General features: G+C 47.6%; 1 protein-coding gene across 1 annotated transcript in view; it reads left to right on the plus strand.

The window, feature by feature from the left end:
• The window catches only part of GALNT12 (polypeptide N-acetylgalactosaminyltransferase 12), a 38,650-nt gene extending 12,260 nt beyond the window's left edge, over positions 1–26,390 (plus strand). Inside the window, exons 2-10 of the mRNA XM_065878883.1 lie at positions 1,789–1,958; positions 6,596–6,785; positions 9,493–9,678; positions 12,408–12,525; positions 13,900–14,076; positions 16,462–16,593; positions 18,515–18,628; positions 23,805–23,951; positions 25,949–26,390. Of these exons, the coding sequence (XP_065734955.1) occupies positions 1,789–1,958; positions 6,596–6,785; positions 9,493–9,678; positions 12,408–12,525; positions 13,900–14,076; positions 16,462–16,593; positions 18,515–18,628; positions 23,805–23,951; positions 25,949–26,089 (1,375 nt within the window). The 3' untranslated portion in view covers positions 26,090–26,390. The remainder of the gene's footprint in view (positions 1–1,788; positions 1,959–6,595; positions 6,786–9,492; positions 9,679–12,407; positions 12,526–13,899; positions 14,077–16,461; positions 16,594–18,514; positions 18,629–23,804; positions 23,952–25,948) is intronic.
• The last annotated feature ends 978 nt before the right edge of the window (positions 26,391–27,368 follow it).

The following is a 27,368-nucleotide window of genomic DNA, read 5'->3' on the forward strand; positions in this document are numbered from 1 at the left end:
GGTTTTGCTTAAAATTAGTCTGGGATGGGGGGAGTGGGTGAAGACAAAGATGAATCAAGACCATGTGTTAAGGACTACTGAAGTTAGGTGAAAGGTTCACAGGACTTTCTTATACTGTTCTCTCTACTTTTTGCATGTTTGAAAATTTTCATAATAAAATAAAAGGAAAAAAAAGAAATAAGTTGTGTACACAAAAGGCTTTTCCTCTGCTTTTTGTGGGACTGGGTCCCTCATTATTCAGGCCTCATCCTAACTGTCACCTCCTGGAGGGGCCCTCCCTGATTACCTGTTCTGTGGTTGCCTCTGTTCCCCCTTCCTACTCCCCTCTGTAGTTGCTCTCTCTTTCATCCCCCTCCTTTTCTTCATAGCACCCTAACTTTCTGAAATTATTGATATGTTTACTTATTTGATTATTGTCCCCCTGATTGTAAGCTCTGGGAAGCAGGGGCATTGCCTATGTGCCTGGCACATAGTAGGTGATGAGGAAATGATCGGTGACTGACTGATACAGGTCCCACTGCTACAGTGCCTGGCACGTGGTAGATAGTCAATAGATGTTGGTTTCACCCCTCACCCTGCTTGGTTCTCCATCTCTTTGATCTTGCACTTAGCTTATCTGTAAGACCTTCCCTTTCTGCCCCCGGAGGCTGGCCAGTCCTCAACATTTATCTTCTTCTCGAATTTCCACCCCATCCCTTGGTCTGGCCTTTAGCCAGGCCAGCCTTCAAACCCTGGTCCTTCTGGTGTCCCTTGTGGGTTTCTGTTCCTCCCCTATCTTGCTGTCAGCCATGTCCTGATTTCCAGGCATTGCCTACTCCCTGGGATGACACTGGGAGTTTGTCATCCATTACTCTGAGGAGAGAATTCTGTGTCAACCTGGAACCTTCTGTGCAAAGTAACAGAAAACCCTACCAAAGAAAGAGGGAGCTCAATGGTTCTTATCACTGCCAGCCAAGCCCTAACCCCAGAGAGATGGGTGGGGCTCAGCGCCCTCCTCACCATGAGACTGCCTCAGAATGGAACGGGAGGGTGGGTGGTGGCAGTGGTATGGGGGCTGGGGGGTAGTCAGTGTTCTCTACAGAGCCCTTCCTGGAATGTTCACACATCCTAGCCATGGTTCCAGTTTATGCATTCAGTGCATCACCTTTGAAAGCGTAGCCCCTGCTGGGATGCAGAGTAGGAAAGATGCTGGGAGGAGGTAGGGGGAGACTCAAGCGGTGGTGAGTTCTGGAGCACGGAGAGTGGCACCTGCTGAAACGGAGACGTGGGCAAGGTGCTGTAGGAGCAAGGAGGGGCGAGCACCTGCCCCACACAGGTGTCCCCAGACTTTTCCAGAGAAGGCAGGGTGAGTTGTTCTTGAAAGAGGACAGAGAGTGTGCCAAGCAGGAAAGGGAGGAAAGGGCGCAGTCTGAGCAAAGGCCTCAGTGGGATTCGAAAGGCGTGGACAGATGGGAGAGCTGTTGGGCGGGGAAAAGTGACAGTCCCCTCCCTTCTGATTCTGCTGAGTTTGCATGTTGCACAAATCTGAAAATTGCTTTAAAGCTTAAAAACAGCATCTGCAGTTCAAGCTCGTTAAGTATTTAAAACCTTTTAAAAGAATCTGCTGGGTCTCCTAATGGAACACGGGGGACTCAGGAACATCCCAGCAGCTATTTGCCATTCCCCAGGGGGAGGCCCCAGGACCGTGACCTATGTCCCTTTCATCACTCCATCCCCAGCACCAGCCTGGGCCTGGTACATACAGTCAACAGTGGGGTCTTGATTCCTGAAGTTGTGTTGTGTTCACAGGTGCAAAGAGAAGAAATACAATTATGATCAATTGCCCACGACATCTGTCATCATAACATTTTATAATGAAGCCTGGTCAACTCTTCTTCGGACAGTTTACAGTGTCCTCGAGACATCCCCAGACACCCTGCTAGAAGAAGTTATCCTTGTAGATGACTACAGCGATCGAGGTGAGCCCCTGGCATGGGCTCTTGGAAGAGCCTGCCCTTCTGTGGCTGTGCCTGGGAGGCAAGAATGTGACGTGGGACATATAGAACAGACCTGGAAGGACAGGCTTCCTGCACCCCTCTGTGCCTGGTCTCTCCCCTCAGGGAGTTCAGAGCCAGGTGGGGGGAGGCAGACGTGATGGCAGAGGGCTCTACCGCACGGTGCTATGGGACTCACCCCACCTGGGTGCTCAGGAGGGGATGGTTGACCTTAATCTTGAAGGCTGGGTTTGCAGACAGCAAAGGTGGAGGGAGGCGTTTCAAGTGGAGGGCACAGAATATGGAAAGGCTTAGAGGTGCAGTGCTGTGTGGACTGTGTAGGATCTGCAAGTAGTTCAGGAAGGATGGAGGGCCAGCTGCTGCAGTGAGTAGCAAGAGATAAACGGGGGTGGGTGGGGGGAGAGGGCTCAGGCCTTCGACCCGAGGCTGAGGAGTTGGGGCTTTGTCCTGCGGGCAGGGAGAGCCAAGGCAGAATTTCAAGCAGGAGACCAGTTTTGCCCTTTGGGGAATCCCTCTAGGCTGGAGTGTGGAGAATGGGGTACTAGGGAGCTCTGCAGGGAGGCCAGGGGGCTGTGGAGGTGGCCCAGGTGGGAGATGGAGGCTTGGAGTCGGGTGGGAGGGGAGGGCAGGGCAGGGCAGGCGGGTGGGAGGAGGGGTACCCGGGAGGTGGCATCCACAGGCCCAGAAACTGGCTGAGGTGTGAGGCGGACCCTCGGGCTTCCGGCTTGGGTCTCCTGGTGAAGGGTGATGCGGTCCCAGAGCTAGAAAAGCCATTTAGGGCAGGAGGGGCAGGTCTGGCAGGGGAAGGGGGGCATTTGGCCTTGAACATGTTGAGTTTGGGATGAGATCAAAAAGGGGCAGCCTAGACAGAAGAACTGAAGCCAGGGAGAGGCATTCCATTGAAAGGGTGGTGGTTGTCCCTACAGACCTAACCAGTGACCTGGAATCCAGCAATTCACATGCAGTCCAAGGCTGGCCCTTTATGATTCAGTGAACGTTTTCTGAATGTGTGCTAGGTGCTGGGGATTCCGTGGGAAACAAGACAAATCCCTGCTCTCATAAAACTCACATTCTAGAGAGGTGGGTGGAGATGGTCAATAAACATATAAAGAACATAACATAATATATGCATCACATAGTACAACACAATATAACATAGCATACCATAATGGAACGTGATACTATACTACAGCACGAGTAGGAAGTGCTCTGAAAGAATACTGGGAACAGGAGAGCGAGTGGGGCTTGGGCACCAGGCCTACTCTAGCGGGTGGAGGTCAGGGAGGCCTCTTTGAGGAGGTAGCCTTTAAGCCAGAAGCTAGAGAGGCAGCGCAGTGAAGGTCTGGGGAGAGGGGCCGGGCTGGAAGCAGCAGGTGCAGAAGCTGGAACAGCAGCCATTCTCCAGGTCAGACCACCGGCTGGTGGAGGGTGACCTGGGGGATGAGGTTGCAGGGTGGGCGGGGCCAGATCAGGTGGGGCCTCGGAGGCCAATCTAAGGGGTTTAGCTTAATTGGAGCCTGTTGGGAGCCGCCTGAGGGCTATCGGGAGAGCTGGAACGTCGCTAGGTCTTGGGGACTCAACTGTGCTGCCCTGTGGAGCAAGGCTGACGTTGGGGGTGGACACGGATGGAAGGGGGAGGGGCGTAGGGGCTGCCATGGCCTTGCCTGGCTGGGGTTAGCCCTGTCCATGGAGCGGTAGTCAGCCAGCACATCTTTGGCCACTAGCTGATGTGAGGGCAGCTAAGCTGAAGTGAGGGGAAGTGTCACGGCCCTGCAAGAGGGAGAGTTGTGGGCTTGGTTGCTAGAGCCCGTTTCAAACCAAATCACCACCCCTGGACCACCCATCAGGGTAGAGCCACTGCTTATTGGGCATCTGCTGCTTCAGGCTCTGAGGCTGGTCTGTCTGACTTCAGAGCCTGGTGTATAGGTCCTAATTGGTGGGTGTGCCGGGCTGTTCTCACAGAGACTCAAAATAACAGTGATTTACATGAGATAAAAATTGATTTCTCGCTCACATCACAAATCTGGGGTAATAGTCTAGGGCAGGTGTGGCCCCTCCGCGCTATTAGGGCCCAGCTCCTCCTGCCCTAAGTCTCCTTCTTCTCGAGGATGGTGCACTGCCTCTGTCTGCATAGCCCAGGCTGGGTCTTCACCTCCTGTTCACTCCCGTCAGCAGGAGGGTTTCAAGGGGACTGGGAGCTACACCTGGAAGTTGCCCTCAGTCCCACTGAGTAGAACAGGGTCACCTGGCCACACCTACCTGTGAGGGAGGCTAGGAACGTCGTCTCTATGGAGGGTGTCCATGTGCTCAGCTGAAAAGCATGGGGAGAGTGAGTCTTAGGGGACAGCTGGCATTCCCCATGGCAGCAGGCAAGCCAGACTGGGGGTTAAGGCCTAGTGTAGCCTACAAGGTGCTGAATTCTGTGGTCAGGGGTCTTAGGCGAGCTTTACCATAACCCGTCATGGCACCTTGGGCAAGTCACTTGTCTTCTGAGCCTTAGTTTCTAATCTGTAAATGGGTTTATCTACACTAATACCAGAGACTTGTGGTGAGGAATAAATGAGATCATGTGTAGGACAGAACCTCACGTAGCAGCCAGCTTATAGTAGGCATGCATCTCCATTTCCTTTCCTCCCAGGGTTGTTTTAAATATGTCTGTGTAGACGCTGGTTCTGGGTCACACCGCATAGCCTAGAATCCCAGCTCCAGCACTTTGCAGCCGTATAGCCTTGAGCAAGGAGCTTAACCAGTTTCAACCTTGCCTTCCAGCCCTGTAAAATGGCATAATAGTAGTTCTTACCTTTCAGGGTCATTGTTGAGGATTAAATGAGATGAAGGTGGTAGCTTGCTACGTCAGGGCCTGGCCCATTGCTGGCACTTGTTCAACGATAACTTCTGCTTTTATGAACTATTTAAAAAACGGCAGAGTGCCGAAAACGTTTCAGAAGTGTATTCATTCAGAAGCAAATATCAGATTATTTTCTCTTTATGGGATCAAGCAGCTGCTCAGCAGACAGGAATACAGTATGAACCCCTTCCAGTACAGCTCAGTGCTCCCATAAATGTAAGGCCAAGACTGTGGGGGGACAAGACTTCCCCTCCCCATCGTGGTAATTTGTAAAGTCAGCAGGATGCCCCTCTCAGCGTGTATTGGAGGTAAGAAGTCCTGCCCTGCCCCCTTCTCCCACCCTTCCTGCAGGGTCAGTCTGAGCTGATGAGGGATGTCAGCGCCTTCCAGGATTGGGGAAGACAGTTCAGGCAGACAGAAAATTGATGCAGACCAAACCCATCCTGAGTGCTGGGTGGCTGCACCACAGTTTTCCTGTGTGTTCCCTGGGCACTGCCACTAATTAGCTTTGCTTGGGAAGTCACCTCCCTTATTCCTGCCATTAGCTTATATGCAGTTATATTTAGGGTTGAAAAAAAAAATCAGCCAATGAATGTTTTTTGTTTCTTGTTTGAGTATCAAGAGTACTTAGGGAAACATTTCACAGACAACAAAGCAACAGAACATTATACAAAGTTTTGCCTTCACTGATGATTGAGGGGGACTTTGAGATGAAGCCCATGTTGATGTGGGGAGATTCTCTCATTTTTATTTTACCTGACTGGTTCTCACCTGCCTCCACCTACCCATCGAGAGGCATGAATTGGGACCTCTAGTCACAGAGCCTGTGTGTGGAGTTGGGAGTCCTGGGGCCAGTTCTAGCTGTGGGCACATCCTTTCAACTCTTAAGGACTCATTTCCTCTCTTACAAAATGGGATAAGCATGTCCTCCTGACAAGTTTTAGATTTGTTTAACAAGGATGGGCAGCTGTAGAAGAAAGCTCTGGAGGCAGCATTAAGCCTGTAGACTCGAGCCAGAGTCCCCAGGGTTTACATCATGACTCCTCAGCTCACTTGTCTGGGACCTCGGCACGTCACTTAGCCTCTCTGGCATCAATGTTCTCATTCATAAAATGGGGACAGTAGTAGTACTTACCTCATAGGGTTGTTATGAGACTCATGTGAGTTCTGTGAATCACTTGGACTGTAATTAGCACAGTAGGCTTTCTCATGTTGGCTGCCATTGTTATTATTATTACTGTGTCAACTGAAACATACTTCTGAGAAAATTTGTGTTAACATAATTGTATTATAAATAAAATTTATGTTAATATAATTCAATATAAATTAAAATTTTATGATGTATTGCATAATTAACATAAACGAACAAAGTTTATATTAACACAATTTTTTGGAAAAATCGTGGTTGGATGGTTCTTGTGCTTTTTATTTAAATGTTTACAAGTCAAGGTAATTTTGGGAGGTAATAGCTTTATTGAGATACATCCACATGACACATTCACTCATTTCAGGAGTACAGTTCAATGTGTGTGTGTTTTGAACGGGAGCATTTGGTGGTTCTGGAATCCTCCACCTCAGCCTCCCTGGCCTTCAGGGGCTTCCAGCCTTGGTTCCGGGTGCGGTGAGCACGTCCCTGGTACAGAGCAAAGAAGGCTCGTGTCTACTTAATCTTCTTTTGGGGACAGGGAGGCCCTTCAAGGACGCGGCTGGGGATGTGTGGCGGTGACCCTCGGTGTCCCGCTTGCCTCCCCAGAGCACCTGAAGGAACGCCTGGCCTCCGAGCTGGCCAGGCTGCCCAAGGTCCGCCTGATCCGCGCCAACAAGAGGGAGGGCCTGGTGCGGGCACGGCTGCTGGGGGCTTCCGCGGCCAAGGGCGACGTGCTGACCTTCCTGGACTGCCACTGCGAGTGCCACGAAGGGTGGCTGGAGCCGCTGCTGCAGAGGTGCGTGGACCGTCGGTGGGGGGCGGGGGGGAGGCGGGGGCCCTGACCAAACTGGCATGAGAGGCAGGGGCGCTGGGCTCAGATGCTCCTTGGGCAAAGCCTCTGTCCCTGGTAACAGCGTGGTAACAGTCCCTACCTCCTGGGGCTGTGGAGGCCGTTAAATGACTTAATACACGGACAGTGCTTAGAACATGCCAGCATGTGGGAGGTCCTAGATGAGTGTTTGCTTTTATTACTGCTTATTTTACACGTTTATTGTAGAAAACTTAGTATGATCAACCAAGAAAAAAATATGGTCAGTCACACAGAATTGCTCTCCTGGAGGGTATACATTTTGGTGTATTTCCTTCAAGCTGGGCTGACTTATTTATTACATGCAGTACCTACAATACCTACGGCCCACCCATGAAACTTTAAGGGACCCCCCCAAAAAATTTTATGTTAATTTCTTTTAAAATCAGAATGGAAAGTGAATATCATAATAATGCATATATAATAATGAATCTAGCCTGGATTGTTTGTCTTTTTACCAATATAGTCATAAAATATTGTTTTAATATATTTTTTATAGAGTCATGAAAGTATAAATATGGCTGTGTCTTCAAGGATATTTCCCCTGCTGTCCCACAGTCTCTTACACTCACCTTCCCACCTACCCCTGGGCCTACTTTTGTTCTCTTCTCTTCTCTCTTTCCCTTTCCATCCTACTGATTCTGCAACAGGAGCTGAGCTGGCAAGCCCAGAGCTCCTCCGGGTGGGAGAGGAAAGTTTGGGGGGTCTCTGTTTGGTCCCCTCCCTGTGGAGTGGGTGAAGGGCTGGAGGATCAGAGTCTGTGCATTTGGCAAACTGCTTTCCCTTGGCATCCATCGCTTGGTTGTCAGGGTCTGTTTGGAAGAGCTAGGGACCCCCTCGCCTCTGTTCCTGCATGAGACCGAGCTCTGCTCTGCCACTTCCTGCTGTCCCGGTCCTTTGCTGCCTCTTTCTCCCCCTCAGCTCTGGTGAGCTTCACCCGCAGAAGGGACTCAGGATTCCTCAGGCCAGTGATGGACTCTGAGATTACTTAGAACATAGTGACAGCTAGGTGCTCACTCTGGAACCCGGACTAGTGAGTTCATCCTTCCCCCCTTCCCCCACTGTGCGTACAGAGGGCTGCCTCTAGGCCTGTCTAAAGTCATGGTAGGGACACTTTTCCCCTTCAGCTGATTCATTAATGACATCTAGAATTCCACTTCACCCCGTCCCACCCTTTGGAGAGAGCGAGGCAGCATTCCCCATAATCACGTCCTTGCTCCATACCTGGAGACAAAGGGATTCTCCCCTGGTTACCCTTTAGAAATAACTGGGGAACCTTAAAAACTCCTGGACTATTTGGATCTGAATCTCTGGGGTAGATCCTGGCCTTCTGGATGTTTCAGAAGCTCCCTGAAGACTTGAGGGTGCACCAGAGTTGAGACACTGGAGTGTAGACTGTCCCTCAGGTGGTCCCAACCAGGCACAGTAACCCCTTTCCTCCAGGGGCTTTTGGAAGTGGAAGATGTTTTTGGTTGTCACATCAACTGAGTAGTGCTCCTGGCATTTTATAAGCTGCTGTTGACATCTGGGGCAGAACCATTCTTTGCTGTGTAGGGCTGGACTGCATACTGCAGGATGTTTGGCATCCCTGGTCCCTGGCTCACAAGATGCCAGGAAACACTACCCAGTAACCACTGCTACTGGGCCTGCACGTTCTCTAACCATGATTTAGAATTCTTTACTCCAGTGCAGGCTCCCCCCGTTTTCCCCTTTCTTGTAAAAATTAGACTACCCATGGCTCCAACCAGCTGGACTGCAAGTTACAAGTTAGTGATTTATAGGTCTCAAATTCTAGACAACTGCCCCCAAAATGTAACCCAGAGAAATCTAGTGTTCACACGTGGTTCAGTCTCAGTTCATGTTTCCTGGTGTGCTGTCAAATGTAAAGAAACACAGTCCAGAAGCCTGCTGGGATGGCTGGGCTTGTAAGAATGAGTGTGGAGAGAACTGCTGAAGACTACGCACAAGCTGACGCTTGCAAAAGGAAATTATCACATTTTCCACTACGTGTAACATTTAATAATTAAAAAGGTTAAAAGAAAAATATAGCAGTAGTTCCAGGTTCTCTGGCAGCCTCTTACAAACATTCCCATAGGGAGTCCACATTAACCTATGAGAAGGTATATTTTTCCAGTGTAACCCATGAGGCAACAGGCTCTAAGCAGTTAAGTGACAACGCTAATGTCACACAGGAAATAAGAGGCAGGATTAAAATTTATTTTCTACCTCCAAAGCAGACCCTTTGGTCTGGACGCATCTCTGTTCACAGGGAGATAATTATTTCTTGACTTGAAGATGTTTCATTTTAATTAAATGAAGAAATCTCTTACAGTCTTGAAGAAACTGAAAATGTGCTTTCCATTTTAAAATTTAGCTTTAATTTTGACATCCTGACTTTCATAGAGGGATTCAAATTTAACCAGAATATCCCTGGATGGAATCAGAATATTAAAGCTGTGGGACTTTTCATATCAGGGCCAGAGTCCTAGCTCCCTGCCTCCCCCCACCGCCCAGCAGCCCCCTTTTGCTCACCTGCCAGGGCTGACTTGGCTGTAGACCCCTGGAATAAGAGAAGCAGGCCTTTCTCAGACAGGTGTTCCTCCTTCTAGTGGAAGGCTGTTCTGACTGTTTTCAGGATCCATGAAGAGGAGTTGGCAGTGGTGTGCCCTGTGATCGATGTAATCGACTGGAACACCTTCGAGTACCTGGGGAACGCTGGGGAGCCCCAGATTGGCGGTTTCGACTGGAGGCTGGTGTTCACGTGGCACGTGGTTCCCGAGAGGGAGAGGATCCGCATGCGGTCTCCCATCGATGTCATCAGGTCAGGGGTTGACTTCTCTGAGCACGCATCTGGCCAACTTGTCAGTGAAGGCCCTCAGGAGGGATGGTTAGCTGTTGCCTCTCCTTTCTTTTTCCAGAGTATTTGTTTACTTTTATTAAAAATCATTGCTATATATGTGGATTTTATATTGGTGTGTATATATATATATTTTTTAAATATGTATAACATAAAGTTTACCATTTTAACCATTGTTTAAATGCACAATTCACTAGCATCAGGCACATTCACAATATTGTAGAACCATCACCTCTACATATTTCCAGAACTTTTTCATCAACCTAAATAGAAACTCTATACCTGTTAAGCAATAATTCCCTTTCCTCCCCTCCTCCAGCCCCCGGTAACTTCTACTCTACTTTCCATCTCTATGGATTTCCCTATTTTATGTACATCATATAAGTAGAATCACACAATATGTATCCTTTTGTGTCTGGCTTCTTTTCCTTAACAAAGTATTTTCAAGGTCCTTCTAGAACTTCATTCCTTTTAATGGCCGAATAATATTCCATTGTGTATGCATCCACATTTTATTTATCCATCTGTCTGTTGATGGACACTTGGGTTATTTCCACTTTTTGGTTATTGTAAATAATGCTGCTGTGAACAGCGGTACACTATTGTCTGTTTCAGTGCCTGTTTTCAGTTCTCTGGGGTATATACCTAGGACTGGACTTGCTATGGTAATTCCATGGCTAATATTTTGAGGACACACTGTCAGGCTCCTTCTGAGCTGCAGGGGATGAGTAGACCTGGGGGTACAGGGGCCAGCTTTGGCCAGTGGGTGAGCCTGGGTCTGAGAAGAGAAGGCTCAAGCGGTGCTGGGTTGCCCTCATTCTTGAGGTGTTGAAGTCATAGTCTGGCTTCTTCCTCTTCTTCCAAGTTTAGCACCAAATGGGAGACAGATGTGGGAGTCAGGCCGGTGGAGGTTGGACTTCAGCTTTATCACTGGGGTATTGACCCAGAAGTGGTGTCGTAGATCTGCACCCATGTTTGGCAGCTGGCCTTCTGAATCCTTCCACCTGAGTCCAGACCTTGAGATGACCCAGTGCTGGCTGGAGAGGAACAACTGTGGAGACGGTGTTGAGAGACAGGGCTGGAGAGGTGAATGCGGCCAAGTCATATCCAGCCTTGAAGGCCAAGGAAAGGGGTTTGGACTTTACTGTGGGTGTTCAGAAGCCACTGAAGGGATTTGAACTGGAAGTGACCTTATTTAGCCTGTTGCATTCTTTAACGTCTGTGCTGGATGCCACATGATGGGGGGTGGGTGCCTGGAGGGGGTGGAGCTGCAGGCAGGGGCACCACTGGGAGGCGTTGCAGTCCTCCAGCTTAGAGATGATGGTACAGGAGAAGATGGAGGGACATGGTGGACTCCAGAGACTTTGTGGTGGGAAAATTGGGAGGAATTGAATGGGAATGAGGGGAGGACGACTCAAGGATGACATATAGGCTTCTGCGGGAGCCCTGAGGGGCGGCATCCTGCCCAACCCCTCATTTAACAGGTTTGGAAACTGAGACACCAAGTAGGAAGGATCATATCAAGCGTTACATATGCAGCCTGTGATGCTGACACAAACTGCCCCCCCCCACACACACGCATGCACGCACGCACGCACGTGCATGCTCAGGGACACTGTGGCCAGCTATCCTTCCCCTCCCGTAATATCCTTGGGCCTCAGTTTTCTCACTTGTGAAATAGGTATGAGCATATCCACCCTACCTATTTCCTAGCCTTTAGGATGAACACACGTGAAAATGCTTTGTAGCCTAGAACCTTCTCTTCCATAGTCTTGCTGTCCTGTTCTCATTGGCCCAGAGCTTGGAGTGCAGGAAAAGCCAATACTTTGTCAAGGCCTGGAAGCACTACTGGAGGATCTTAAAATTTTGAACTGTTAGGCTCTTCATGTTGTATATTTCCCCATTTTAAAATTTATTCCTCTGCATCTCTGTGGTGTGTTGACACTATAGCTTTCTGCGGGGGTAGGATGGAAGCCTTGGGCCATTTCTGAAACCAGTGCCATCTCCTAGATGAACCTGGAAGGGAGAAAACAGGGCTGGCTGAGGCAGCAGGCCAGAGCTGGCCGTGTGGGTCCTGCAGGGGAGGCCATTCCAGCAGGAGAGGCTCAAGCCCTTGGGGAGCTTTAAGATGCCAGAGTGGCCTCTACTGGCCCATAAAGGACATCTGTGAGGGCTGCACAAGCAAGGCCACCGCACCCTTACTTCTGCCACCCTCTTAGAACCTGGTCTCTCTCTTCTCATCTCTCCTTGTTGTCTGTGCTCCTAGAAGTACAAGGCTTTCTCTCACCCTTAGGCCTTTGCTCATGCTCCTGTCTTCTCGGAGGACCATTCCATCCCTCTTCTGGGCTAACTTCCCTTTGTGCTGCAGACCATGCCTCCTCCGAGAAACTTAGCTCTACCCGCCCCCCCTCCGCATCTCATGGCTGCTTCTGCATTCCTGCTGGGCCCTAGGTTGGCCTTAGTCATCCCACACCTTGCTCTGTGCTTGCCTGGTGAGATGTCTGTGAGCTTCCCCGGGGCAGGGGCTATGGGGCACGTCTGTGCCTCCAGCCCAGTTCAGCACCAGGCCCAGAACATGAACTCAGGGTATGCTTATATGGATGAATGGACTCCAGGCTTGTGGTGAGAAGGGATTCAACTAACTGTGATGGTTTCCTGCCGCTTACCTTGAATTATGATTCACACGCTTCTAGGTCTCCAACCATGGCTGGTGGGCTGTTTTCTGTGAGTAAGAAATATTTTGAGTACCTGGGGTCTTACGATACAGGAATGGAAGTTTGGGGCGGAGAAAACCTCGAATTCTCATTTAGAGTAAGTATTCCAGTCTTCTGTTTGGACTCATCCTTAACCTGTTCTCTTTCTCTCTGGGAAGGATGTATTTGCTAGGAGAGCCTGGTGGACTTTTCCTCCATATTGGCAGTTTATCCAACGATCCTCAAAGATGACAGTGGCACACATATCCTGTAATCACGCCTGTCTTCTTGTGTAAACTTTTTTAAAAAATACACTTTTAATAGATTTGGGGCTGGAAACGGTCTTGCAAGTCTCACCTGGTTCTTTCCTCTCACTCCATAAAGAGGAGGGGCAGAGGCCAGAGGCGGGTAGCGACTGGCTGAAGGTCACTCACAGAGTGCATGGCAGAGACTGGACTAAAACACGGGTCCCTGCCTCCTGATCCCATGTTTTGGAGCCTTGATTTGCTTGACTGCTTGATAAAGTAGCCTCTTTATTTGGCACAGTGACTTTCAAACTTTGACACATAGAAGAATTGTTAGGGAAACTTGTTAAAAATGCAGATTAACAGGTATGGTCTCTGGAAAGTCAGATTTGATAGATTTACTGTAGGGACTGGGAATCTGCCTTTTGTAATGAGCCCATCTATTGATTCTGCTGTATGTGATCCACAGATGCCCCTTTGGGAAAGCCCAAGCATTTGGGTGGATTTTCTAGTTAATTGAATCTTGCATTTTAAGTATCAAAACCTTATGTTGATGTTCGTGCTTTTAAATGGAAAATTTTAAACTTTACAAATATTTTATATGGTTTCCTGCTTTAAGAGTTAATAAACAAGGCTTTGACTCTCCACTAAGGACTCACACCCCACCCCCGCATTATAAGCACCAGATGCTATCCTTGGTCATACATCCAGGGGACAATGGGGTATTCACAGCCGTTTGCCCCAGCATGAAAAGGCTCCAGATAACTCCACCTGCTGAGTTTTGGGGTGTGCTTTTAATGGTCTTTCTACCTCTTCCCCAGGTGTCAGGCTGCTCTGTCTGCCTCTAGAAGCTCTTCCTGTCCCCCTTCCAAACCTCTCTTCTTACTTGCTGCTTTCCTATCTTCTGTGGCTAGGAGACCAGGTAATCAGCCTGTGCTTTACATAATAAGTAAGTTCCCAGCGAGGTCCACTGTCGGTGCTCCTTCAAGCGCATGAGCCTTAGTGCATGGACTTTGGGGTCTGGATTCTGATGGCTTAGTTGTCTTTGAGGCTACTTTCTTGCTCTTTGACTGCATCCCGTGTCCTGAGTATGCTGGGGGAGTGGCCCCCTGCCCCATGGGGGGTGAGGCCTTGGCAGTGTTCACCATGACCTCCGTGTGTCCAGCCTCCTTGCTTGGGCATTGTGGACCTGCAGCTGACTTCCCGCTCACTCCCCACCCCACACCTCCTACCCGCTCTGTGTACAGATCTGGCAGTGCGGGGGCACCCTGGAGACACACCCGTGTTCGCACGTTGGCCACGTTTTCCCCAGGCAAGCTCCCTACTCCCGCAACAAGGCTCTGGCCAACAGTGTCCGCGCAGCTGAAGTGTGGATGGATGAATTTAAAGAGCTCTACTACCATCGCAACCCCCAGGCCCGCTTGGTGAGTTCCCCGGCCTGCCCACGCTCCATCTGGCTGCATCCGAACAACAGCAGCTAATTCTGTCCTCCTACCATAGTAGATCTAGTTCCAGAAATAGAGAGGAAATTGGGTGCTCATGACACTTGTATGGGAAAACTTTATTCCTTCACTTACAGTAACAACAGACAGTTGATTCTCACTATTCACAGCAGTTAATGCTGCATACAGGCACTGCAGTCACTGAATTTGGAACCAATTATTGAGCCATTGCTCGTGGGGGAAGTACAGGGTTAGAGTCCTGCATACCTCTCACAGGTGGACATTTTTGTCGATCGATCATTAACTTGGTTTTATGTGTGTTTCTGTTTAAATAATTTATTAAATATACACTGTTGATTGGTTACATTGAACTCATGCCCAAGTGAAGCTCATACAATGCACCTATTTTCTCCCTCCAGCACATCGTAGCCTTCTTGCACTAGGAACACTGGACAGCACTTCAGCGCTACGCTTGGGGGCCATTTAAAACAGTGAAATCACCAATACAATGCAGAACAATCTGAAAACCGTGCCACTAAATAGACCATGAACAGGACACTTGCTTTCAGAACAAGAGCTGAGACGTGACCTCAGCTGGGAACATGCACGTTGGGTGACTGTCATGTTTTAGAATGACTGAAAGCGTGAAGACACCACAAGTATTGATTTTGGGGTTACAAATACATTTTAGCAAAGAGCCTCACTGCCTCTGACACACCACCTCTGCACACCCCAGGACAGGGTTCCCACTTACCTGTGTTCACATAACTAAGGGGCCACGTGGAAAGACAAGAAGCTCTGTCCCAAGACCTCTTTCCCGGCCACTTGATGAAACTCTCTTCTTGTGAATCCTTATAGCAGCCCTTCAGGGTAGCTCTGAAATTTTCATTTTAGAGGTGAGAACACCGAAGCTCAGAGAGAGAGTGATTTAAGGAACTTGCCCAAGGCCTCGTAGCTGATGCGGGTAGAACTGGGTCCACCCCAGTGGATCTCTTTCTGCTCTGCGGAACCCTCAGGACCCTCACCCTGACCTCCCCTTTGGTCTCTCTCTGCCTCTGGGCTCCAGGGTCATTGTTTCCTCTCTCTTGCCCAGGGCTGCAGGGTAGAAACGTCTGCTTTTCCTTGTCACCCAGTCTGAAACCCACAGATCCCTCTTCCTGATGGTTCCCAAAGAATAATATGTTAGAAAGAGGGGCACTGCATGCACCTTTTGTCTGAATGACCAGTGGCCGTGTGTTGAAATGGATGTTTGGTTGAAGATGAGGTCATAGTGACTCTCATCAAAGAATGAACTTCTGGGAAATAAGGAGAAATTGGAAATTTTATTCAAATGTTTTTCCTATCATTACCATTTTGTTAAATGTTTAACTTGTCAAATTTTAATAGTTTAACGTCAGGGACAGTCCTATCTTTGCGCTCAGCATTGCTCTTGTGGTTGCACATTTGCTGTGCTAAATAGATGCTTGCTTTATTTAATTATTCAAAAGTTCTTAATCATTGGGGGCTTCCCTGGTGGTGCAGTGGTTGAGAGTCTGCCTGCTAATGCAGGGGACACGGGTTCGAGCCCTGGTCTGGGAGGATCCCACATGCCGCGGAGCAACTAGGCCCGTGAGCCACAACTACTGAGCCTGCGCATCTGGAACCTGTGCTCCACAACAAGAGAGGCCGCGATAGTGAGAGGCCTGCGCACCGCGATGAAGAGTGGCCCCCGCTTGCCACAACTAGAGAAAGCCCTCACACCGAAACGAAGACCCAACACAGCAAAAATAAATAAATTAATTAATAAACTAAAAAAAAAGTTCTTAATCATTGGTTTTGTCCATAAAACTAGACTTCTACAAGTATTTATTATTGCAGTCTTTTGCTCTTACTATCTGAAGAATATATTTAGACTTCAATAGATTGGGCATATAAGGTTTTCATTCATAATTACCTCTAGAATACTTACCTATGTTTGGAAGTGAGTGCTCAGGTATCAGTGGTGAATCAGAACATTATGGCATACGTGTGCTACTGACTTGTTGCTGGTCTGTGATCACACGCTCATGGATGACACATGGGGCCAGGGATGCTGGTGCAGCCCCAGAATTCAGCTCCCTGTCCCATCTGCAGGTGCTTTGTGTTCTTCCTTCCTGTACCTGGCCACACCTCCCTGCAGTGAGAGCACCTGGGGATGTCATTGTTTGTGCAGCAGTCTCTCCTACTAAGATGCTGCAACTATGTCTGAGGCCGTTCCTTATCCTCCGTGCACCGTGCAGGCTACACACACAATAGGTGCTCAATAAAAGCTTACTGAGTGAGTGAGAGAGGGGCTTTGATAGGAAGCGCCGTGGCCTGCAGGGGCTCACCGTTTTGTCATTTTCTCAGGAACCCTTTGGGGATGTGACAGAGAGGAGGCAGCTCCGTGCAAGGCTCCAGTGTAAGGACTTCAAGTGGTTCTTGAGTACCGTGTATCCAGAACTGCACGTGCCTGAGGACAGGCCTGGCTTCTTCGGGATGGTGAGCGAGGTGGGCCCATGCTGGGCAGGGTGCTCCTGGCCTCCAGGTCTGATTGACGAACTCTGTGAAAGAAAGACCCCTTCATGGCGACAGCTGGCCTCTCCCACACCCCTCCCCCCTTTTCATCCACTGTCCTTCCTTCTCCCCTTGAGTCTCTGGGCCTCAGGTCCAGAATGTCAGCACAGGAAGCATCTCAGAATTGGTGAGTACAGCCTCCTATTTTACAGATGGAAACTGAGGCTTGGAAACTTGGTGTTCCCAAGTCCTATTTTTTTATACTAACTCCTATCACATGACTTCAAGTCTCAATAACTGGACCAGTTACTAATTCCAACTCAGGGATCCACAAAAGCAGTAGTAGGGAAGGAGAGTCACTTGTGTTATTTCAAAAAACCTAAAAGAAATGTTGTTGGGATGAGGTCAACTAAAATGTCCAGCACCTTTGGCTTTTGCTTGAAACTCCACCAACTTAGGGAGGCCTCCTCTGCTGTGTTGTGTTCATCAGAAGAGCTGTGTTCCATTCTGGAAGTCTTGATAAATACAAAGCAGGGTATTGGTGTGTTCATTTTAGTTAGCATTATGAAAATGTTCAAACATACAGAAATGTAGAGAGAGTGGTATAATGAGCCCTGTCCCTGAGATTCTACAATTACCAAGATTTTGCCTCTCTTGCTTTCCCTCTTCTCTGCTCCACCCTCCCACTGACAGTGTAATACTGAATGAGGTTTAAGATTTCTTGCAGCTCTATTTATTTATAAAATATATTTCACTAGGGAAGTGTAGTCAAACATACTATGCTCTAAAGTCATTCAAAATCATTCTCTATGTCTATCACCAACTTGATATAGTTAGCTTAATCAATCTGTTTTAATCTTTAGGGGTTTCTCCTTTTTTTTCTTCTTTTTTAGTTTTTCTTGTAGTTTATTTGGTAGACCACATCTTTTGAACACAGGGAGCTGATTTGAGGTTGAGGTTCTTTGGTGGTCAAGAGTGGGGACAACTTGGCTTAATGACGTTTGAGTTCTTCTAGATATAAGATGCTCTGATTATTCACATCTCCTGTTCCCAGATTCCTTCACAAGCAAAGGGACATCAAGAACATGCTGTTCTGTGTTTTATGAGCTAGTGGATTGTGGATTCTTCTTTCTATATGGCTGAGTCTTATCCTCAGGACCAGGCTAGTCAAAGGTGGACAAGGGCCAGGGCAAGAGTGGGGTTCAGAAGGAGGTTCTTTAAACTCTCCAGAAAGGGATTTGCAAGATGTTTGAGTCTTTCTCTGGAGGCTCCTGGAAGGGAGGAGGGAGCATGGAACCTCCCATGGTTTTTTTGCTCTTAGAATGATTAAAGGGATTTAGATCCAAAAGTACCTTAGAGATGACATTAGATTAGGCAGTGTTGAGTGATGGAGAGAGTACTGGACTTGGAGTCTGAGGTCCTGGATTCAAGACTCAGGTATCTCCGCTTACCTGTCGTGTGACTTTGTGTGTGAATCATTGGCTCTGTATTATGCTGTTCCTGTAATCTACAGTGATGGACTTCTGATCTGTGGAATGCCGGGTCTCTCAGTTGGGGTGTCCTTCGCAGATGCGTGATAGCAGGAGCTCCTTGGTACATACACAAGGTGACAATCCAGCTGTGTTTGGCCTAGTGCAGCAGTAAGGCTGCACTAAAGAGACATGAAGTGGTATGAGCTCTCAGGCCATAAAGAGTTCATCTCTCTGCTCCTCAGGTTTCTCATCTTAAAATGGAGCTTATGATTCCTGCCTGTGGTATAGGATGGGAAAACACTTTTAAAACTAGAAATGGCAGGGGCTCTTAGCAGTGAGTCCAGTTCTTGAGGCAGCCACTCCTCTTACTCCATTTACCCGCCCACACAGCCTTAGGTGGAATCTGGACTAAAATGCCTTTATGTTTTGTTTAGCTCCAGAACAAAGGACTAAAAGATTACTGCTTTGACTATGACCCTCCCAATGAACACCAGATCACAGGACATCAGGTCATTCTGTACCACTGTCACGGGATGGGTCAGAACCAGGTAGGTGCTGCTTCTTTAATAGACTGACATTCTCAAGCTCTGGGACAATGGACAATGGGACGCTCAGTGCTCAAGGGATCATTGGTGTGGGCCTTTAAAGAGGGAGATGAGGGGAAATCTGTGTGTTTTTAAAGCATTAAATATGTGACTTTTTTATTATAAAGGTAATATATACTCATCACAGAACATTTGGGAAATATAAAAAGTAGAAGCAAGTAGTAAATGACAGGACCCAGAGCGACCACCATTATAATTAAGATATATTTACTTCCCGTGTCTTTTTTTTTTTTTTAATTTATTTATTTTTGGCTGCGCTGGGTCTTCGTTGCTGTGCGCGGGCTTTCTCTAGTTGCGGTGAGTGGGAGCTACTCTTCATTGCGGTGCGTGGGCTTCTTACTGCGGTGGCTTCTCTTGTTTGGAGCACGGGCTCTAGGTGCACGGGCTCAGTAGTTGTGGCACGCGGGCTCAGTAGTTGTGGCTCATGGGCTTAGTTGCTCCACGGCATGTGGGATCTTCCTGGACCAGGGCTCAAACCCATGTCCCCTGCATTGGCAGGTGGATTCTTAACCTCTGTAACACCAGGGAAGTCCCCCCATGTCTTTTAATGCATGAGCTTGGTATTATGTATTTTAAATAGTTGTTATAATGTCTACATGTTTTATAGTCTCTTATTTCCATTACTTAATCATACTTTACTTGTATTGTTAGACACCCTTTGAGAATATCATTCCTAACGGCCCCTTGATATTCCTTTGTGTGGCTATATGAATTACTGTTGAGGTAACTGATTCCCTTTCTCTCTGTTTTTGTGACTATAAATAACCCTGCCACTGACATCTTTGGTCAGAAAAAAAAAAAAAAGAGGGAAAAACACCAACAGATCTGCATTTCAGATGACTTACTCAATTAATTCTTTTTTTCTTTACATCTTCATTGGAGTATAATTTCTTTACAATGGTGTGTTAGTTTCTGCTTTACAACAAAGTGAATCAGCTATACATATACATATATCCCCTTATCTCCTCCCCCTTGCGTCTCCCTCCCACCCTCCCTATCCCACCCCTCTAGGTGGTCACAAAGCACCGAGCTGATCTCCCTGTGTTATGTGGCTGCTTCCCACTAGCTATCTGTTTTACATTTGGTAGTGTATATATGTCCTTGCCACTCTCTCACTTCGTCCCAGCTTACCCTTCCCCCTCCCCATGTCCTCAAGTCCGTTCTCTACGTCTGTGTCTTTATTCCTGTCCTGCCCCTAGGTTCTTCAGACCATTTTTTTTTAATATATATGTGTTAGCATACAGTATTTGTTTCTTGTATTTTCTCCATTCTGCTTCCACAATTTTGGATCATCTTTACTATCATTACCCTGAATTATTTTTCAGGTAGGAAAACTTTCTTCTTGAAAGTTTTTTCAGGAAAGTAGACTGCCTGTTGCCTCTTCATTTGTTACGTCTGGTGGGTGCTTACCTTGCTCCTTCATCTGCTGTGTGTTTCTCTGTCTTCTCATTTTGCTTAACTTACTGTGTTTGGGGTCTCCTTTTCACAGGCTGCAGGTCCGTAGTTCCCGTTGTTTTTGGTGTCTGCCCCCAGTGGCTAAGTTTGGTTCAGTGGCTTGTGTAGGCTTCCTGGTAGAGGGGACTGGTGCCTGTGTTCTGGAGGATGAGGCTGGATCTTGTCTTTCTGGCGGGCGGGACCACATCCGGTGGTGTGTTTTGGGGTGTCTGTGACCTTATTATGATTTTAGGCAGCCTCTCTGCTGGTGGGTGGGGTTGTGTTCCTGTCTTGCTAGTTGTTTGGCATGGGGTGTTCAACACTGTAGCTTGCTGGTCGTTGAGTGGAGCTGGGTCTTAGCACTGAGATGGAGATCTCTGGGAGAGCTTTCGCCATTTGATATTACGTGGAGCTGGGAGGTCTCTTGTGGACCAGTGTCCTGAACTCGGCTCTCCCATCTCGGAGGCACAGGCCTGACACCTGGCCAGAGCACCAAGAGCCTGTCAGCCACATGGCTCAGAAGAAAAGGGAGAAAAAAAGAAAGAAAGAAAAAAATAAGATAAAATAAAAAGTTATTAAAATAATAAAAATTATTAAAAATAAAAAATTAAAGGGTAATTTAAAAAAAGAAAGAAAGAAGAGAGCAACCAAACCAAAAAACAAATCCACCAATGATAACAAGTGCTAAAAACTCTACAAAAAAACCCCAAGAAACAGGGCTTCCCTGGTGGCGCAGTGGTTGAGAGTCTGCCTGCCGATGCAGGGGACACGGGTTCGTGCCCTGGTCTGGGATAGATCCCACATGCCGTGGAGCAGCTGGGTCCGTGAGCCATGGCCACTGAGCCTGCGCGTCCGGAGCCTGTGCTCCGCAACAGGAGAGGCCACAGCAATGAGAGGCCCGCGTACCACAAAAAAAAAAAAAAACCAAGAAACAAAAAACAGACAGAACCTTAGGACAAATGGTAAAAGCAAAGCTATATAGACAAAATCACACAAAGAAGCATACACATATACACTCACAAAAAGGAAAATATATATTTTTTTTTAAAAAAGGAAGAGAGCAACCAAATCAATAAACAAATCTACCAATGATAATAAACTCTAAATACTAAACTAAGATAAACATAAAACCAGAAACAAATTAGATGCAGAAAGCAAACCCCAAGTCTCCAGTTGCTCCCAAAGTCCACCCCCTTTTGGGATGATTCATTGTGTATTCAGGTATTCCACAGATGCAGGGTACATCAAGTTGATTGTGGAGATTTAATCCGCTGCTCCTGAGGCTGCTGGGAGGAATTTCCCTTTCTCTTCTTTGTTCGCACAGCTCCGGGGTTCAGCTTTGGATGTGGCCCTGCCTCTGTGTGTAGGTTGCCTGAGGGCATCTGTTCTTCGCTCAGACAGGACGGGGTTAAAGGAGCAGCTGATTGAGGGACTCTGGCTCACTTAGGCCAGGGGGAGGGAGGGGTACGGATGCGGGGCGAGCGTGAGGCGGCAGAGGCCGGTGTGACGTTGCAGCAGCCTGAGGCCCGCTGTGCGTTCTCCCGGGGAAGTTGTCCCTGGATCACGGGACCCTGGCAGTGGCGGGCTGCACAGGCTCCCGGGAGGGGAGGTGTGGATAGGGACCTGTGTTTGCACACAGGCTTCTTGGTGGCGGCAGCAGCAGCCTTAGCGTCTCATGCCCATCTCTGGGGTCCGCACCGATAGCCTTGGCTCGCGCCCGTCTCTGGAGCTCCTTTAAGCAGCGCTCTTAATCCCCTCTCCTCGCGCACCAGGAAACAAAGAGGCAAGAAAAGTCTCTTGCCTCTTAGGCAGCTTCAGACCTTTTCCTGCACTCCCTCCCGGCTAGCCGTGGTGCACTAACCCCCTGCAGGCTGTGTTCACGCCGCCAACCCCAGTCCTCTCCCTGCGCTCCGACCGGACCGAAGCCCGAGCCTCAGCTCCCAGCCCCCGCCCGCCCCGGCGGGTGAGCAGACAAGCCTCTCGGGCTGGTGAGTGCCGGTCGGCACCGATCCTCTGTGCGGCAATCTCTCCGCTTTGCCCTCCGCACCCCTGTGGCTGCGCTCTCCTCAGCGGCTCTGAAGCTTCTCCCTCACCCCACCCCTGTCTCCACCAGTAAAGGGTCTTCCTAGTGCATGGAAACTTCTCCTCCTTCACAGCTCCCTCCCAGAAGTGCAGGTCCCGTCCCTATTCTTTTGTCTCTGTTTATTCTATTTTTTTGGCCCTACCCAGGTACGTGGGGAGTTTCTTGCCTTTTGGGAGGTCTGAGGTCTTCTGCCAGCGTTCAGTAGGTGTTCTGTAGGAGTTGTTCCACGTGTAGATGTATTTCTGATGTATTTGTGGGGAGGAAGGTGATCACGTCTTACTCTTCCGCCATCTTGAAGGTCTCTCCAGAATTAATTCTTAAATGAAATTATAGGATTTGATGTGTAGTGCCACATTGCAAAGCGGTTTTTAGGGCAGTTTCATCAGTCAGGGCCCAGGTAGATCGGTCTGGGTTAAGTGCTGAACTGCAAGCTGGGCAGGGGAGCAAGACCTGGAAGTTCTGAGGACCATAACAGGACCCTGGCCTGGGAAGCAGGCAAACCCGCCAGGGCGGGCCCAGGGGAGGATGCAGGAGAGAGCAAAGCATTGGTTCTGGACCTTCAAAGCCTTGCTGTCCTAAGTAAGGTGTCAGACACTGGATACGAGGGGTGGGCATTCAAGTTTTCCTCCAACCTGGAGTCACCCCAATTCCATTTGAATATTATGCACCATTATGGTCAACAGTAAGCTTTCATAATTCAGACCCCTACAGCCTTAAAATTTTTAGGTTCTTCAACCCCCTTTAGAATAGCACTCCTCAAAGGTGTCCCCACCTGGTACCATCAGCATCACCTGAGAGCTTAGAAATGCAGATTCTCAGATCCATCCCATCCCTCCCCAACCCATCTCCTGTCTTGACCAGCTTTCAGGGAGATTTGTTTGAGAAGCAGTGCTCCATATGCCTTAAGAACAGTCACCTGTGTCAGAATCTCCTGGAAGCAAGGGGATGGATCATGGTGGATGGGTGGCTGTGTGTCTTGTTAGAAGTGTAAAAGTGCAGCTTCCTAGGCCCCATCTCAGACAGAAGGAATCCTCATTCCCTCTTTGGGAGTGGGGCCTGGAATCAGCATTTTTCCTAGGCACACTAGGGTAGGAAAACCATTGCTCTGAAGAACAAGTCCTCCTGTTAGCAGTCCTGTTGCCTGCTTGTGCACAGAACTTTTATAGTCTCCAAGGTATGGTTGCCTCCATTATATTTCGGGGGAAGGAGGAGGAAAGAGATGAAGAAAAGGAGAGGAAGTGGCTGGTCAAGGTCACAGAGAGCCCCTGACTGCTGGGACCGGTCCATCTTCTTTCCTGCCGTTCTGCAACAGCCTGGGGATAGGCACAGCGGGTGTGGGGTGACCCAGGAACCAGCCCCACCCTCACAATCTAGCAAACGAGAAGGGCATGAGAAAGGGCCCCTCCATTCATGCTTGCTAAGCACCCCTCCAGAGGTGCACGTGGTGCTCCGGGGACACAGGCTGGTGTTGGTGGGTGAGGGGAGAAGGCTGGATCCCAGCACCCACGCCCTGGTGACCCCAGGTTCTCATCCCTCTTTCTAAAGACTTCCCTCTTTGCACATCAGAGGGTAACTGGCACATGTTGGCCGCCCTGTTTCTAGTTTTTCGAGTACACGTCCCAGAATGAAATACGCTATAACACCCACCAGCCAGAAGGCTGCGTGGCGGTGGAGGCCGGAATGGATGTTCTCATCATGCATCTTTGCGAGGGAGCCACCCCAGAGGATCAGAAGTTCATCTTGCAGGAGGTAAGGGAGCTGTCTCACGCCTTCCTTGCTGTCACTCCTGGCCCCATAGACTGCAGAGGGGAGTCTGGAAGTAAAGCGAGTCCCTAGCAAGTCTCAGGGATGTGCCCCCTATAGGAGACCAGGAACTTCACAGTGACCCCAAGGGATCCCATGGCATCCAGCACCGATAGCACTTTCCTTCTTTCCTCACTGTCCATTCCGTTTCAGTCTTCCTGTCCTCCTTACACTTTGAGCTGCAACTGGCTGGAATGGGAAGAGGCGCTGTCGCCAATGTGTTCAGAGATCATGTGGGGTTCAAACAAGTGAAACAAATTGCCAAGTGTAAGGACATGAGGTTAGATCCAAGTAGAAGCCACTCCCGTTGTCTAAGTCCCATTTTTCCCAGCTCTAAAGTGGGGACAATAATCACAGCCTTGTCTACCTCTAGTGAAGAGTAGATGTATGGCCAGAAAGAGTCTTTGGAAGCTGTAAAGCTCTGTAGACATTAATTGTTACTTGTATAATAACCAAGAAAACCTCTCTGATGGAGTTAGTTCTCTATCAGAAGAGCCATTGTTGATTTGGAACTGGGTGTTATTTCACGCCTGAAAGGCACTACCTCTACCATGTTTGCAGTAAGCCCGTGGTGGGACTCATACATCAGTCATCTCCAAAGACTCACTAAAAAAGCACTTGAGGGAATAAATCCAAAGAAAATAATTCAAAAGAAAGAATTAGTTCACTTTTATGTCAATGGAAAGCTTTCATTCCCAGCCTGGCCCCAGGGATAGAAAGATTCATCTATACTACTTATAAATGGATTAATTCTAAGTATAATTAGAAGTTGGAATATGCTTTCCTGTAGAAAGTGTTATGATTAGCAACGAAATTTGCAGGTTTCCTTGAAAAGCCAGGCACCATAGTGCTGTCTATGTGATATAAAAAATAATAGGGAAAAATATTTTTGTAAACCCCAAAAGTTTTGTCCTTCCCTTCTTTCTTCCAACTGGAAGCCATTGTAAGCCCTCAAAGAAGAGTAATGCAAGATAGAAATCATGAAATTGGTTTGAAATGTCGTTAAAATTTTACCTTAAAAATCTTTAATTTCAGTGACCATTTAAGCAAGTTTCTTTAGAAGGGTGGGAGGAGGGAAGTTTTAATTATTTACTTTCACATTATTCTAAAGGCAACTTATGAGCACCTTTAAGGGCTTTCCAGATTAATATTATTGAGATTCTTTTGCATCTAATTTTACTTCCAAGGGTTCTGTTTCCCTGGAACAGGTATGCCACTTATTCTGCCCTTTTGCTGCTCAACCATGATGAAGTTCCTTGGGGGCTGTACAGCTTACACCAGAGAGAGACGGAGGGAAAAAAATAAACTCCAGAACTTGGGGAGAGACTTGCCGAGTTAACTCAGCAACAGTTGGGGAAAGAAGAAATGGGTGAGGCGTTAGAGAGGGTCATTGTCCTTCGGGGTTTGGGAATTGGCATTGTTTGCAGAACCCGCTTCCTCTCTGGTGACCTGTCCCCTCACCCAGCTGGTCTGTGGCTGAGCTGGGACTAAAGCCAAGTTTCCAGATTCTCCACTTAAATACATAGGAGAAAGAGACTACCAGAGGTGGAATTAGTTGACCTAAGAGAAGTGGAAGAGATTAATAAAGGATCTTTGGTCCTGGTTACCCTGAAGGAAAAGAACATCAGCAAGGGTGAGATATAGGGTCTGACCGATCCCAGAACAGCCAGCAGATGGCACCGTCGGCCCTGACGGTAGAGTCACGGACCTCATGAAGAGCCCTGGGGAGAGACAAGCATGACATACGTTTCTACACGGTGGCCCTCTCTATGCACAGACAGTCATGGGCTGCCTTCATACCTGCAGACACTCACTACTCAATAAATATTTCTGAAATAATAAAAATCACCCTGAGCACTTAACAACACATTTTAAGGAAAAGATACTTTCTGAGGAATTGCTTATAATTATCTTGAACACCCAATGTCTATTATCTTTTGTAGGATGGTTCTTTATTTCATGTACAGTCCAAGAAATGTGTTCAGGCTGAGAGGAAGGAATTGAGCGACAGTTTTGTACCACTCTTACGAGACTGTACCAACTCAGATCATCAGAAATGGTTCTTCAAGGAACACATGGTATGAAGTGTCACTGTACCACGGAGCCCATCTAGAGGAGATGGGGGGAGCCCCTGGACTCCGTGTTTAACAGACTTAGCTAAGCACAGAGACAGACACACCAAACACTTGGCTGCTCTTCTTTTCATAAGGAAATCATTTTGTGATTTGTGAAAGTGATGTTGGCTTTAATAAAAATGTGAATAAGCTTTGTACTGATTTTGAAAACTTTAAAATTTTTCCCAAATACCCTGTTTACAAAGGGTAGTCATAAAATGTTAACGCTAGGTATTCAGAGAATTAAAAGCTTTTAACTATTTTTCTATCAAGATGTATATTCTACTGTCATGTCTTTTTATTCCCCTTAGCAAAAAGGTAAATATTTTATTTTGGTATTTGAAAGGATTCCCAGGTATGAAGATGTTTGCATGGAAATTAGACTCATGCAATGTACTTTGCATAAATTGATAATACCTCAAACATTGGGTTAAGATTTTTCTCATTGTAGATAGGTGGACACTGGAACATTATATTGATTCCTTCAGGTCATTGAGATAATCTAGATTTATTTAATAAAGAATGCTACTTGGTTATGTGTTGCTGTCATAGTCAAAACTTTATGTTAGTCAAAGAGGACTCACCAAAGCTGAAACTTCAAGGGAACAATTTGATGTACTGGGCTAATATAAACTTCAGCTGCACAGAGTAGACTTCTGACAATGCCTAGCTATGGGATGGCTGGCTACTTTTAGTAATTACCACAATGACTTTAAAACATGTTTATATTATTTTTAATTTTTATCACGTGTTAGTGTCAGGGAGAAATGTCATGCTGTATGTGAAATTCAGTTTTCAAATTTGTTCATTAATAATATTTGGTCATTTCAGTCCACGTTAGATTTTGTGCCATAGCAGCTGCTGCAGTTTCTCTTCATAATTCTGATTTGTGAACGATCCCAGATCTACTTCTGAGATCTTGTCAACTTGATGAAGTCAATATGAGTGATTTTTTTAAAAAAAGCAAGAACATTGCCAATCTGTGTTTTTGCAGTCAGTCAGATGTGAGAGATGACACATGTCTTCAATTGATTAAAAAGCATCAAATTTTGTCTCAGGCTCTTTTTTACACATTCCCCTTTGAGGGATGCAGTTTAACAATTAGCCAGAAACAAATCCAGTTCACCTGGCTTGGATCAATCTGATGCATCTTAACCACTCTGAACTTCAGTTTCTTCATCTGTGCAATGAGAATAATGAAACCAAGCTTGTGGGGCACTTGTGAGGATTAAATAACATAGAGCAGGTG

The sequence above is a fragment of the Phocoena phocoena genome, chromosome 6 (genome assembly GCF_963924675.1).
Source record: "Phocoena phocoena chromosome 6, mPhoPho1.1, whole genome shotgun sequence".
NCBI classification, from domain to species: domain Eukaryota; kingdom Metazoa; phylum Chordata; class Mammalia; order Artiodactyla; family Phocoenidae; genus Phocoena; species Phocoena phocoena.